Consider the following 15,678-nt stretch of genomic DNA (forward strand, 5'->3'; position numbering starts at 1 on the left):
TCTTTGCGTACACCTTAACTCAGGAGTTCAAGATAATACTTAACCTTTGGAAGATGGAAAACATGTACTATTGTAGGAAGATAATTTAAAACTTTTAGTGAGTATCTTTTATATTTTAATAATTACTAATACAAAACTTTGTAAAAGCTGTATAGGTGACTTAGCAACTTACTTACAAAATTATATTGCTGGAATGATTTCCGGTATGTAGATTTGTGGATGTGTGGCTTACTATTTCTGTCACCTTTAGAAGTGCACCGTGCCCTTAGCGCAGAAAGCAGTATTCGCAATTTGTTGTGCATGGTAACCACAAGCCATAAACAATCCATCAATCAGATGCAGGAAACGTTTATGAAAATATCTTTACAAAAAGATTGTAATTCATTATTGCGATGGCTAGGTCTTGTCAGGAATAATCAAACAAATTTTAATTAAATCTGTACCGCTATAAATGCCGCTGGAAACATGGATTACAGCAAGTATTAGATACTATAGTGATCGCTGAAGGTATAAAATATTCTAGGTTATCAATTTACGGCAAATTTGTATGTGAGTTTGTATCATAGTGAAGGATGGGTGGATAGAGTCTAACACAGGGTTGCAACAGAGTTATCTTGTGGTTCAGAACCTGGCATTAAACTTGTCCCAAGAAAATGCATCGAGAGCTGATTTAGATGCTTAGCACCATCAATCCTCTTACAAACATGTCAACAAAACTCTATCTGTCCGTCTGACGGTATGTTTCTAACTATGCGGTTTAACAATACATTTTGTGTATTACAGAAACAACAACAGCAGTCACAACTACTTGAACACATGCAGGTGCGGATCAGTGGGAAAACTCAAATGGCCCGGGCCACAAACCAGCAAGCTAGTCAGATAGACTAGCTTAAGTTAATGACTGATGATTAAAATGAAATAATTGACTGACTCAGTCTTAATGGGTGTATGAGTAAAGAAGTTGTTAGAATTATAGAAATAGTATATTGCGTCCTAATATTTAGGCACATTAACGCAAAGAGTTTCTAGTTGGTCTCAGAGTACTGTACACGAGGCAACAGCAGTAAAGATCAAAAGTTGGTAACAAAAACCATTTTTGAGCATTATAATGTGATTGCAAGGAAGAGAGAGATCGAGTCGTTACCAACACTTTGAAGGCGCTAACTTGCGTTTGTCCGTCACTCTGTTGTTCTCTTTTCCGTGATATAAGAAACAATGGATTGGAAGACGAAAGAACGATAAATCAATTTTTATGACTTAGTACATTACGGTAGACGGCGATTACATCTCGCCTAATGTAGCTAAACAATCTCATTTTCTAGATTTCATGAACTTCCTCATACGGGCCTCTCGACTAAAAAGGAAATGTCAAGTTTGACTGGTGTTTGAAACGAGCGTTGAAAGATGATCTACAAACACTGGCAAGCGTTTCTCGCGTTATTGATTGTACTCTACGGCTTACAGAGCATTCAAGGTACTTTATGTTTACCTATGTTAATAGCCGTTTCTACAGAAAGCACACTTTTTGTTCAGAATCGGTAATGCAATTTGCTGAAACCGAGGGTAGCATTTTGAAAGCGGTTTATCTAAACATTAGTAGTCAGATACGGTTTATAGATCGCCTAGAATGTAAGGATATTATTGTCGTTGCTGCATATAGACACTTGGGTGTGCAATGGCAATTCAATATTGTTGGGTGTGGCCAAAAAGACAGACACGGTCTGATGTCTTGTTACCATAGCAGCTACGTATACCCTCTTAAATTATGAGTCACGGCTATTTTAACAGTTATATTAACGTGATTTTATTATCATTATGGTAAAAATTTTGGGAGGATTTTCGTTTACAGTTGAAGCGGCAGAATACATGATAAACTGTCTCACAGTAAAAAATTTTAAAGCTTGAAATATTAAGTAACATATTTTAGTAAGGATAAACATGATCAGTTGTAAGCGATTTAGGAGTGATCTGTCAATATCAAAACGCTTTTAGCATGCTAGAATGAAAACATATGCAAGCACAAAACCGGTTTAGGATGCAAAGACATTCATTATGCAGCTATACTATTTCTAAACTATAGTTCGTCTTCAAAATTGAGTAATGATAGTTCTAAATTATTTAATATTGACCTATTAATTTAATTAAATTTAAAGTAAATATTTAATTAAAAATTTAAAAATTATTACAAATATGAGTTTGATAATGTTTGAAGTGTATAGATCTTTATGTTAGCCATTACTGTTTTAATCGTATAACCTTATTGACACAGGTCATATTATTAACTTGTTTGCTTGCTGCTTATATTACTTGTCAGGTTGCACTCTTGTGTGCTTCAATGGTGGCACGGTTATAGATGCGTGTACCGCTTGCCATTGTGCTCCTCAGTGGACGGGATACAACTGCTCAGGTAAAATATATTATTCACTAGGCATGAACGTTTGCACACGAAACTATTTCAGACAACCAGTACCTACATACTAAATCATAACTGATTAAAACTAGTAAAATTTAGATTTCATGATTGAGTTTTACTAATTCTAAACAAAGAAGTCTAACTGAAGAGTTTGGTAATTATTTAATCGTTAGAAATCAATAGTGACAACTGACATCCTACAAATGGGAGGAGCTTGCCCTGCCCATATTGTCCTTGTTAGCACACTCATGTCTGTTTGACTATGCAGATCAACTAAATGTAGATACTCGTGCATGATCGTCATTTTACCAGGGACACAGAAGACAACTCGACTCTCTAAAACGTTTCATTTTTAAGAATTGTGTTTAGGGAACGCTGTTGTAATAAACGTCATTCAGTTGTAGGTCAAAGCGGTAATATAATTACATGCGGATTTTTAACATAAACACAGTCTGTTCTTGCTAAACATGTTAGACTTTTGCAATAAAAGCATGTTATAAGGCAGATTCTAACCAACGAATGGGATGCTATGAGAAAGGTGGAGCCTTGAGCTGCTATTCCGAGAATGAGATTCAGTGTCACAGGTACTTCTCATCTTCTAGCGGATACCAACTGCGAAATTTACCACCATGTACATGTATAGTAGAATGAAAAATACGCTACAAATTTGGTTAGATTTCTCCAGTAAAACGAACACTCATCAACTGAACAAGATGTTGACGATAATCTCTATTTCCAGTATCTAGATCTGACAAATCTTTTATCTTGAAAAGAAAAATCGAGCAAGTACAGAATCTAGCGTTCTGTTGATGGATGAAACTTCAACTGATTATCAGAGCAAGAATCAAAACTTAAAAAATACTAATGCAAGTAATGATTATATATTCAACGATTAACGCAATTCTTGGTACACTTTTATTGAATTTAATGTAAAATATTGATCGTTATACTATTAAACTAAATATCCCAACGCTAATAATTGCGTAACCTAAATAAATTAACAATAATAAATATGAGATTGTTAGAATACTTCTACTGAGCAATGAATTGCTCGCGGATGTTAAAAGCAAGCTAAGATAACAGTAAATATTGCGAGCAAACAACAAATATAGTAGTAAGAATATTTTTAGAACCATGCGGTGGAACTACTTCCTTTCGTAACGGAACAATAACATCACCTGGATTCCCAATCGGTTACAAAAATTACGAACATTGCAGTTGGAATATTGACGCGTCTCCTAACTCTACCGTCGTCCTATCATTTAAATCGTTAGACTTGGAAAGAGGTATCGACACAGTTTCTATCTACAAGCGCAAAACAAGCAAATCTATAGATGAGAGAAAACTTCAACATGTGAAATCGTACACTGGAAATGAAATTCCTGATGAACTAATCGTGGAAAATTCGCTTTTGATAAGATTCTCAAGTGACCAATCAGTGACTAAGCAAGGATTTTTATTAACTTGGGTTATATATAAAGGTAATTCAATTGAAATTTTAACACAAGAAAACCAAAATTGATCTTTTCTTTAGGTGTATTTCCAAGATTGTTAGATGAAAGAGGTAACTTCCTGCGTATAACAGCTATTAAAGACAACAATATCACATTACTGTGCAATGCTATTGCAATACCCAAACCGAAGATTTTATGGAGAAAGGACGGTTTTCCAATTGCCCAAGGGAAAATGTCATTTACTTTTAAGCACAATGGTAATGAGCTCTTCTACTCTCGTGCAATCGAATCAGATGCTGGCTTGTATACGTGTGAAGCAGGCAATTACCTAGGAACAATACATCGCAGCTTTCTAGTATCAGTTTATGGTATGTTAAGCTGGTAACAACGTGTTTATATGTTGTTTTTGCACATCAAACGAAAGCTGCAAAAAGACTTAATATTGATATGCTAACTGAACACACACGCCTTCACGTACACGCATGCACACACACACACACACACACACACACACACACACACACACACACACACACACACACACACACACACACACACACACACAGGAAAGCCACACCTATGAACTGGCACCGTCACACATTCCTACTCACTTACTTAAAACTACAAAAGTAGTTGTCAACTACTATTCAAATTTATACAGTTACAGTGTGCACAGTAACGTCCATCAAACATATACGAATATTTAGTCTATTTCCATTACTTGATTTTGGTAGTTATTAGACACTGTGTAATTATGACTAATTGTTATGTTATTATAGTTGCTCCAGTCGTAGTTAGTCATCCTGCCAGTATCCACTTCGAACCTTTCCTTGAACGCTTTCAACATGCGGCATTTTGGTGCGAAATTTACGGGATTCCGGAGCCTGATGTCAACTGGAAAAAAGTTTAAGCAAATTTTTGTCATTGATAACACTGTAAATTATCTTTATTTGCTTGCTGTTAGAATGGAGTACCAATCGAGCTACCAAAAATTTACTTTAGAAAGGGAAGGAGATGGCTAATAATTAGGAATGTGTTTAACTCTGATTTGGGAAACTATTCTTGTTATGCCAACAATTCACTGGGGCAAGCAGAGTCGGTTCCAGCTACGCTATCCGCGGGGAATTTCATCTGTACGTAAGAGTGCAATGTGTGTTCAAAATTTCATATGCCTAATTATGTCTGCACGCAATTTAGACAGGGGTGTCCTATACAATTCGAATTTAAGAGGCCATCCAAATGTTAACATATTCGGGCATGTTGGCATTAATATTTTCTGTCGATCGTGCAGACGATACGCGTCGAGTACACGAGCAAATAATACTTTAGTTAGCGTTTATAAAAATGGAGTCAACATAAATACGTCAACCGATAGCCGAACCATTCTGGTGCAAGAAGCATACGAAATTTCATTTACAATAATCAATGTGACCGAGGCAGACTGCGGAATATACGAAATTAAAGAGAATGTTGACAACACCTCTTTGTTTACAATAATTGACGTTCAAGGTTAGTGGCTGTGATTTATATTACATACTGAGTGCTAACCGTGGTTGAAAAATTGCGTCATTTCAGTTCCACCAAACACAGTGATCACAGCTACAAACGATGTCTCGAAAATTTTTACTGAAAATAGAACAATTGCTTGCCAATCTGCTCTCGTTTACCCCCAACCATCCTTTGTTTGGTACAAAAACGGAGTGACTATAAACAACCAGTCCGATAAGCATGAAATTGTTGACGGCTATTTTACGAGTTACCTGATACTAAACAGCAACTCGATTATTCAAACTGGTGACATGTACAACTGCACTGCTATTAATGACGCTGGAGAAAGTACAGCAAGTATTACAGTAACCGCTAAAGGTGCCAAATATTGAAGGCTATCAGTTTACGTCAAATTTGTATGTAAGTTTTATTATAGTGAAGGATGGGTGGATAGAGTCTAACAGAGGGTCACAATGCAGTCTATCTTGTCGTTCAAAACCTGGTATCAAACTTGTACAACGGCAATGCATAAAGAGCCCACCAAGATGCAAAGGACAATCAGTCTACACAGAAACATGTCAAGCAAACACTTCCTGCCCGTTTCATGGTATCTATCAAACTATGCCATTTTTACAAGCACCATTGTATATATTGTCATTCTACTATGTATACAGAAGCTACAACAGCTGTCACGACAACTTGGATGTCAACTCAGAACAACCAAGAAACGACAAGTATAAGATGTTTTCTAATTATCAACATTTCAAGTTTTAGGAAATTATGTATAAAAATGTGTATATATATATATATATATATATATATATATATATATATATATATATATATATATATATTCCCATTTTAACTGCATACAGAGAGCATCCAAAAAACCAGTTTGTGACTGTACCACATTTTAAAGTTAACAAAAATTTGGATGTACATAGTCAAAAGGTAGAGAAACAGTGACATGATCAAAAAAATTACCAGTAGGTGTCACCAAAGCTGACAAGGCACAGTCACCGAAGTAGAGTCATATTGCAAAAATCCTTGACAACATCAGAGACAGACTGACTGATGGAGTAGAAACAGGCATAATTGAAGAAGGATGATAACAGAAAGAAAAACGAAAAAATTACGAAAAAATTCTTTGATATATATACATATATATATATATATATATATATATATATATATATATATATATATATATAAATTATAACAATTTCTATAAATATTTTTACAGCACCCACAGCACCCGCGACTTGGATGTCACCTCGAAGCTCTCATGAAAAGACAAGTAAGCTGATAACTAAACATTTTAGATCTAAGCAATTTTGCATGCAGTTATATCAATGTCTAGAATGATTGTTTACAGAAACAACGACAGCACCCACGACAAAATTTGCGTCAGCTCAAAACACTCATTCAACTACACGCATGCTGCTATTTAATCGCAAACGCTAGATTTAGTTTAACATTAAAAAGATAAAAGTGTCATACTATTGTTCCAGATGACTATATAACTACTCCATCTCCATCACAAAAATCTGCTTACATATCTTCTCCAGACGCAACGTTAGCAAGTAAGTCGATAAACATTTTCGAAAAGTTTTGGAATGTTCAAACGCTATTCGTCTATACTGCCAATTTTCAATTTAAACCCATCATTAAAATTGAAGTTGCAGAAGTTGTATAATTGCTGTTTTACAGAAACTAAAGTAGCGACGCCAACTAAAAAATCAACTCAAATTCTGGACACGACGGGAAGTAAGTTATTTAATTAAATACTGAAACTCTGAATTTTACAAATCTATAAAATTTATTGGCATGCTACAGAAGACAATACCACTACTATGGATCCTTCACATATTTCGGTTCATATTAGTAGTCGAAGCTCAATAGAGACAACATATGATAATTTGATAAATAGTTTAGTGTATCCAAAACGTTTAACTTATTTTATTGACTTGTTTTCGAACTATAGACAGTAAACAAGAACTGTCTGCAGGCGCTGTTGCAGGGATATCTCTGACAATGATAGTGATCGCAGCTGGTATTGTTTCTGGAATTGTTTTCTACATTATCTGGCGCCGTAATAAACAAAAAATACCGATCTCTGCCAGCAAAGACAATACGTCGGCCATCGCGCTCGCAGATATGCCGAATGACAAGAGTTTACAAGAGAAATCAAGTATGAGCAAAAGGGGAAAAGAAGAAAAGAAGTCAATTAGCTGGAAAATTCTTCTCTGCAGTCAGACCCATAGCTCTAGACACTCGGGAAGTAAAGTGCAGCAAAGGCATCCAACTCCATCTACCAATCAACCCATCGATGAGAACCCTGCGTATATAGCAACAAGCCCTGCGATAGACAATGCTGAAAAAAATCTTGCTTATATTGCAGCAAGACCTGTAAAATGCTATGTACAAGAAACCCCAGCATACCTTACACCAAGCTCAGTAGTGGACCCTGCAAACAAAATCTTTGCATACAACGGAACAAGCTCTGCAAAAGACACAGGAGAAGAGAACCCTGCATACATTGCAACAAGTCTTGTATTGGACAAAGAAGAAGAGAACCCTGCCTACATTGCAACAAGGCGTGAAAACGACGTTGAGGAAAACGATTACGAAGCACCATGCCCAATATATGAAGATACCAATGATCGTTGATTACTACACGGTTTACCACGATTATTGTGTTAGAAGTCTGATTTAAGTCGTTGTTCTAGATGTGTTTGTTGTGTAACGTTATCTGTGAGATGAGTACGACACATAGATTTCAATCTATTTGCATTAATTTTTGCTATGTGTGTACTGTGTGCAAATGACTTTGATTGCAAACAATGTCTTCAGTAAGTTGTGAAATTATTCATTATTAAATGAGAATTCCGGAGATATGCGCTAGCTGCTGGCTCCACCTTCGCTGTGCTAATGGAAAACTATACTAACTAAGTTGGTTATGTGGGCGCTATTATCAGAGGAAACCCGACAGACGTACGTTCAGAACGTTTAAAACATAAAAAAGGACGGGGCCGTTTCCAGAAGTTCGTTCGCCAAGTGACACGTTTTTGCGCGTCATTAGATCACGTGAGTCTTAAAGACGTAATCACGTTTCCAGGAAATGGTCTCTCAGTTGTTTCTGTCGCTCTAGGAACGGTGGAAACTATCGTGCTGCTTTCAGACTGTCTGCAAACTGACCTTCGTTTCGTGCGATTTTCGTGCAACATTCGAGAGTATTGGCGTTTTGTGAGATTCTTTGGCGCTAGTTAACAGTAGTGGACGTTGTCGTCTATCGTGTTCTAGACTACGAAGCACTCATATCAAAGCGCACGTATCGGCCACTCAGTGAGCGTTTTGTGGATGAGCGTTGATAAGAACAATCCAAGTGCAGCGCGCGCTAATAAATTTATAACGCTTTTTTGGATTTTGTGTTGTTTAATATCAATGTATCCCACACGCGGATTGTTTTCAACAATGTACACATTATAACGTGCGTTATTTCACATTCGATAGACGCGTTACAGCCCTATATTCTTGTTGTATTCTAAATACAGGAAGTGTGGAGCGTGCGTGCGCTCTTTCATCAGTAACTGCATTCCCTTCAAACATACTTAAACCAACCATTCGTAAATTACACTATGTACATCCCAACTATCAACGTCCTTTACTTCAAGCTGAATTCTCTTGTGAATCATTCTCGAAATATGCTACAGTATGGTGTTCATCGTTACTGTTATCAGTATGACTGTACAAATAATATAATACACAATTATTAGTCCTTCTAGTCTTCATTATTATGCCAGCCATATTATTTCAAATTAAATGTAGGTAAGTTATTGAGAAGTAGGAGTATATCGTCCACAACAGTTGTTACTGAGAAGCAAGTTACAGAAATGTGAAATGCCCTTAGCATGGTCCAAAGAGCAGGTAGGTTGATCCCATACAACGAGACCTGGTGTAACTGAATAGTGACCTGTTACAAGGCAATGACTGCAATTTCTGGTAGAAATTTCTGCAATGCCGAAGCCCATAGTGGCAGAATTCCAGGTTTTAGGTGTGTGTGTGTGTGTGTGTGTGTGTGTGTGTGTGTGTGTGTGTGTGCGTGTGTGTGTGTCCGTGTGTGTGTGTGTGTGTGTGTGTGTGTGTGTGTGTGTGTGTGTGCGTGCGTGCGTGCGTGCGTGCGTGTCTGTGTTTTTGTGTGTGTGTGCGTGTGTGTGTGTATCCGTATTTCTGCCTGTTCTTATTAAGAAAGTAGCAAATATAGAGTTTTCAGTTCGCATTCATCATTGTTTCTATAAAAATGCAGTTCTGTTAATTAAATCAAAGAGCAGTCTGCCTGCCTGCCTGCCTGCACAGCCTGCTTGTGTCACCAAGTACAGTCTAAAATTCAACCAAATCATGGAATACTAAATATTGACATTCATGTATGCTTTTGATATGCATAGCAATCGACATAATTTCTTATGCATATATAAAATGAAACGTTGGCACTAATTTACATTGGCGGTTTGCTAAGAAACGGTTGAACAAAGCTTTGTAAATGATTTAATTTTGGCGATCCGGACATCGTTGTTTGATAACTGATATATGTCTTACTATAAGTGGTCATGGAGGAGTTTGTGATTGACAGCTGTGTTCGTGGATCACATTTTCCAACTTAATGGTATCCAAATGCCTAGTGATGAAGAACTGCTGTACATGTGTCAGCGCAAAAAACGGGAACTGCGAGACGTGACAGTCCAGCTTCATTTGTGGTCTCACGGACTTATTCATAGGCACAACAAACGGCAAGTGGGGATTATCTACCATCTTGTGGCCTGCCAGCATACCACCACATCGCCATGTGATGCCTGATCCACGTGGGTGATGACGTCAACACATCCTGCTGGTCAAATTAATGCGGATTTTATATTGGCGGTCGCTGAAAAATCCGCCATTCGGCCTAAATACATTTCACGCCAATATTTCATCTTATAAGGTATGTGTGTAGTTAATTCATCAATCATAGAAACATCCCAAGCAAACTTCAACAAACGAATCTGACCATAATAAGACAGTTTCTGCAACCAATTCATGTGTAGTTTTGTATCATAAAAACAATGTGTAGAAAACTGGAGCCGTCTTTGAAAGGGGCGTTGCAGTTTGCTCAAAGAGTGAACAGGTCAACAATTCGTGTCTGTAAAAGGAAGGCGTAACATGTCTAACGGCTGTTCATATTTCACAATATGAATCTACAGTGTGAATCTACACGATATTCGCCATGAAGACAGAGTTCGTGCAAGCTGGTGGTCTCGTTTACCGTTGGTTGATACCTTGGGGCTCTGGTCATTATTGAGCACCAATACTCTAAAAGCTATTATTGCCTCTAAAACTTCAGCAGTCAGTGGCCTTCAATTTGACCAAGCTTTTCGAAATATGATGCAGCAACTTTCTATTCAATTGTGGAAACATTATTTGAGAATGATTCACAAGAGAATTCAGCTTGAAGTACAGGACGTTGACAGATGGTATGTACCTATAGTGTAATGTAAGACATGTTTGTTTGAAGATGTTTGGGGGATTGTTTGATTTTCAATATATATATATATATATATATATATATATATATATATATTTATTTATACTTCTTACAGATCTCAACTGAGATCAATTCTACGATCTAAAGCTATTCTACATAACACCATCTTACCATTGTAGCTTTACAGACAGTTGCTGATGCAAGTTACAAACCGATCTACTGATACCAGCATCGTTCAGAAAAGAAGCCTTTCGCGCTATAATTTTAAGTACTTGTAAACTGTTCGGTGTCCATAATCCTAAAGGCTCCACTACGAGGGAATGAAAAATGCCTCCAGTGTTCGAAACCATCGCATCATTCCGCTGATCTTTCTCCATCTCTCCTGCTGCAGCCGCTGCCCCTGGACAAGTGGCTGCTTGACCAAGGTAGGATGGCTATAAGAAGTCTCAGACGGTCAAGTCAAAATATGTCGGAAGACCATGTTCGAAATTCGGGTGAAAAATATCACCAGGTCTTGAATTGCTTGTGCTACTGCATCGCATTTCTCGACGACAACGAAAATCATCCACTAGGAGTGCATTGAAAACTACTTCACAGAGTGCATTGTGACGCTTTATTCTCAGATTCTGCTCTTGGTTGCAACCCAATAAACGATCACCGAATTTGTCAATGATTGCACCACATGTGCAGTGCTTGGTATCAGAAGGCAAGTTGAAGACTGGAATGCCCAACCAGACTCTCAAAGCAACAATAAATTCTTTGCTGGGCATGGCGAGGCCAAGGCTTAGGTTTGGCAATGCCCGCAATCATGCACCAGCATGTTGGCCAGGAATGGAATTCAGTCTAGCACGATCTAGAATACTAGCAGAATCTTTTAGGGAAGAACTTAAATCAGAATCCAGCCTACTCTGCAAACTTCGTTGACTGGTCATTTCAGTCTTAATAGCTGTGTCTGGAATACTTTGACATAGGTGGTCATGAGCAACCTGCTCTCCTGGAAAAGTGTGCTCGTTTACGATGGAAAATGACACTTTCAACTGAGAAAGCAGATAATGGAACCGACATATCAATTGACGAGTGGAGTTACAACTGGCAAGGTAAGATGCAGGGGCACTTCTGCATGCTTTCCTCAAACCAAGACCGCCCAAACGAATTGGCAGTGTGGCCTGTTTCCACAAATTTTCAGAAAGAGAGCAGTTAGCTATTCCTTCAAGACTCTTTCTTAAGTTGACATCAAGACGCCGCAACTGAGAAGTGGTTTTATCAAATGGCACAGTTCTGAGGAGATGGTTGATCTTGCACAATGAAAGGCATGATCTCAACAAATGTAACTCAACCTGAGGATTTTCAAGACTTTGAAGGTTTTGTCGACATTCCCAAATCTTATCTATTCGTTTTGAGAAGCAATTCTGAAAGAAATCGTTCCATCCTCGCACTGGAGAATCCAACAGCTCAGCACCTCCATTTGTTTGAGCTACTCGTTCAATAGTTGGTAGAAATTGTGGAAATTTAGGATCTCCAGTTGGCCAGAAGACCTCACACTTGGACATACTGAGCTGGAGTCCATAAGATGGGTCTTTTGATCTTACCTTCTCTAACCTTGAAGCGATAGTAGAACGCTGACCAACGAAGAATCCGTCGTCCAAGTACCACAAATTCATAGATATTTCCTCCTGTGCACCAATTTCGTCCATCAGCTCTAGAATGACCAGAGAAAAAAGCAAAGGACCCAAAGAATCCCCTTGTTGAACACCAGCCGAAGATGTTAGTCGATTCTGACCAAACCTAAGTTTGGCCTCCGTGTGATAACACCATTGAACCCAACCAAATAACTCGGGCAGATCCCTATGTAGGCGTTGCAGACAGGAATACGATGACAATTGTTAAAGGCATTTGCCATGTCAAGCTTGAGGCAGCATAGAGTTGGATTGTCACCATAAGTATCAATAAAACTAGACAATGAGTGAACAGCTGCCTTCAAACCACCTGGAATTCCAAAACCTACTTGCCCATATGGTAGAAATATCTCTGGGAGCTTAGATTTGACTGCAGCACAACAAACTCGGCTTATCAGACGGCGGAGAACCTTTCCAACTGCAATGGGTCGAACACCACCACAACCTTGCTTTTAATACAGAGCTGTTAATGGAGTGCCCGAAAGCCATGCAGAAATTCGTTTATCCATCTTGCCAGAAAAAGCAAAATTGACCCAACGAGTTAGGTTCTCGAGAACTTCCTGCCCTGCTGGTGACGTTGTTCCTATGGTGGCATCAAGCAAATGCTAGGAGCAAGCTTCGAAAATCCTGGACTGGAGGCCCGAGGGAAAGTTTGCAATGCTTCCATAACTGACAATAAATTCACGCATAGTGGTGGAGGTATATCATCAGACAATTCTGGCAATGGTTGAGAAGGATGGCGAAGTTTGAGTTCTTCAAAAGAATCCAAATCATTCACAGGAGCACAACCATTAGATCTCAATGACCGCATAGCATCTCCATAGCGACTCTCACTGGCCAGAAACAAGGCATGTCGTGTGTTTCTCTGCAACAAAGTAAACGACTTGCGAACCTTGATGTTATGAATGGCATCATTTTTAGCTTCGATCCATAAAGATACCATGTCTCCTGCTTCCCATGTTGCAAACGTGAGAGTAGACAAGCACTTACAACATGCCTCTTCTTCTTACCTCCTCAAAGTGGTGGTCTCAAAACTGCTTTAGCAAAAAGAGACAAACGTACGAACCCCCACAAATGGCTATTGACAGACTGTTGAAATTCTCCTGCTAAGATTTCTGAAAGAAGAGGTCGAACTCTTTTCGGTATATGATTAATGGATGTGACCTGAAGAGAAGATGTTTCCGTCATTATTGCTTGAAAAGTGTCTGATTCAAGAAGACACGATGGACAACCATGTTGTGCAGCTGCTTTCACGCCTTCCAGAGCCAGATCATCAAGGACCAAAGCAATTTCTTCCTGGATTTGTGCATCTTTCGTCAGGTCAACAGAAATACAGGAATTTCCTAGACATTTCTGCACCTATCATATGAGAAGACACACACATGGTTTGACGCATGAGGTAATGACTCAAGAGCAGCCATTTTAGAAGCCATTGGAATTCATTTGGTAAAACCATAACACATCTATACCTAGGACGACCAGCACCTTGAGACCGACGACAAAATATCCATCTGTTGGCATACACAAAACCCCAAACAGAATACACTATATATATATATATATATATATATATATATATATATATATATATATATATATATATATATACTACATGTATATAGGTATGTAAATCCACAGATAACCACACACCCACACGTGCATGCGTATATGATATGATGGTATATCGGTTATTGTAAAGCTTTCATGCACAACATAACAAAACAACATAAATTCACATGATATTTAAATTCGAGTACCTTCTTCAGCTGGGTATATTAGTCTTGAAAATATCTTTTGGATATTTGTGCAAACTATAAATATATAAAACTCTATCATAACAATTACATCATTACTGAAAACAGCAATAAGCCTGTACAACTGTGTGCTTATGTGTGTATTTGTGTAGGTTTGTTAATTATTACTAATTAATCAATTAATTAATTATATAAACATACCAAAACGCTTTCAACGCACGAGCAATCATCACATCGTAAGAGTATAGCCTCAGAAACCCATGACTCGTTTCCAGTTTACTGGAAATTCGATTCGTACCGTTTGCACGACTTGTAGACAACGATCCCAAAATGGGGACCTCTTTGAAACAAGCGCTGCAGTCACTGATGAAAAAGCGCACGCACCTTCCACACTTCCTCTATGTAGTCTTACAACACAAATTTTTATCAACGCGCACATCCGCCCGTGCAATGAGTTGGCGATAGGTGAGCGTTGATATAAACGCACACTTATCGGTTTCCGTACTCATCCATAAGCAGGAACCCTTTCCGCGAACTCCTTCAATTAACGAATCTCGCTGTTTTGGCTCCTGCGCGCTAAAGCTGCGCAGTTCTCTGGAATGTTTCTTTAATTAATTAAAATTCAAGTTCAGTAATAATTGATGCAATTTGATACTAAACCACCAGGCAGGACGAATCGTACAAGACTTGATGCTCAACAAATCAAACAGCACATGAAGATAAGCAGGACTAGAGACACTTTAAAAATATTTCTAGAGAATCCGTTTGCACTAGCGGTATTTGACAGCCGAATAAATTACAAACAGAAGCGCACTACACAGACACTCGAAAACCGCTGAATTTCTCTATACACTGAGCTTGAAATTCTTGAACAAAGCGAAGCGTCCAGGCTTCTGCAGCCACATTTACTAAACAATACTGGACTCTAGAATAGGATGCGCGTATTGCGTGAGTGTGATTCTAACTCACCTGACCCTCAAGCCATTGCTCTTATCTAAGCAGTCGGTAATGTTTACCAGTGCTTATGAAACAATTTTCAAGCTCTTGATTGTGCTCTACGGCGTACAGCATATTCAAGGTGCTGATCGTCACAACTAGCTAGCAGTGTAATAGCAGTGACGTCGCTCACTGGTTGCTGCGTTGTCGAACTAAAGCTCTCTTTGAGTCTCGCTATGTCACCGTACCTGCGGTATTTTGCAATAGCAAATTTCAGCGATACGGCAATCCAGCCATTCATTACAAATACTAGTTTTCCAATGGTTTCTGTCACGTGCGAGTAGTGACGGTCACGTGCACATGGGCTAGCTGCACGTGTCATAACAGTCTGTTCTACATTGAATATGATACTTTTGTACGCAGTATGGTATGGTCTCTA

The 15,678-nt window shown here is 38.4% G+C and overlaps 1 protein-coding gene across 1 annotated transcript; it reads left to right on the forward strand.

The window, feature by feature from the left end:
* The first annotated feature begins 1,392 nt into the window (after positions 1–1,392).
* On the forward strand, positions 1,393–8,250 carry LOC134181794 (hemicentin-1-like). The gene is made up of 14 exons (XM_062649062.1): positions 1,393–1,474; positions 2,315–2,407; positions 3,544–3,894; positions 3,948–4,235; positions 4,647–4,771; positions 4,832–5,000; positions 5,065–5,376; positions 5,443–5,733; positions 5,792–5,962; positions 6,030–6,089; positions 6,599–6,652; positions 6,867–6,938; positions 7,066–7,122; positions 7,340–8,250. The coding sequence occupies exons 1-14, from the start codon at positions 1,405–1,407 to the stop codon at positions 8,023–8,025; spliced, it is 2,799 nt and encodes a 932-aa protein (XP_062505046.1). The 5' UTR covers positions 1,393–1,404; the 3' UTR covers positions 8,026–8,250.
* The last annotated feature ends 7,428 nt before the right edge of the window (positions 8,251–15,678 follow it).

The sequence above is a fragment of the Corticium candelabrum genome, chromosome 7, assembly GCF_963422355.1.
Source record: "Corticium candelabrum chromosome 7, ooCorCand1.1, whole genome shotgun sequence".
Classification (NCBI taxonomy): domain Eukaryota; kingdom Metazoa; phylum Porifera; class Homoscleromorpha; order Homosclerophorida; family Plakinidae; genus Corticium; species Corticium candelabrum.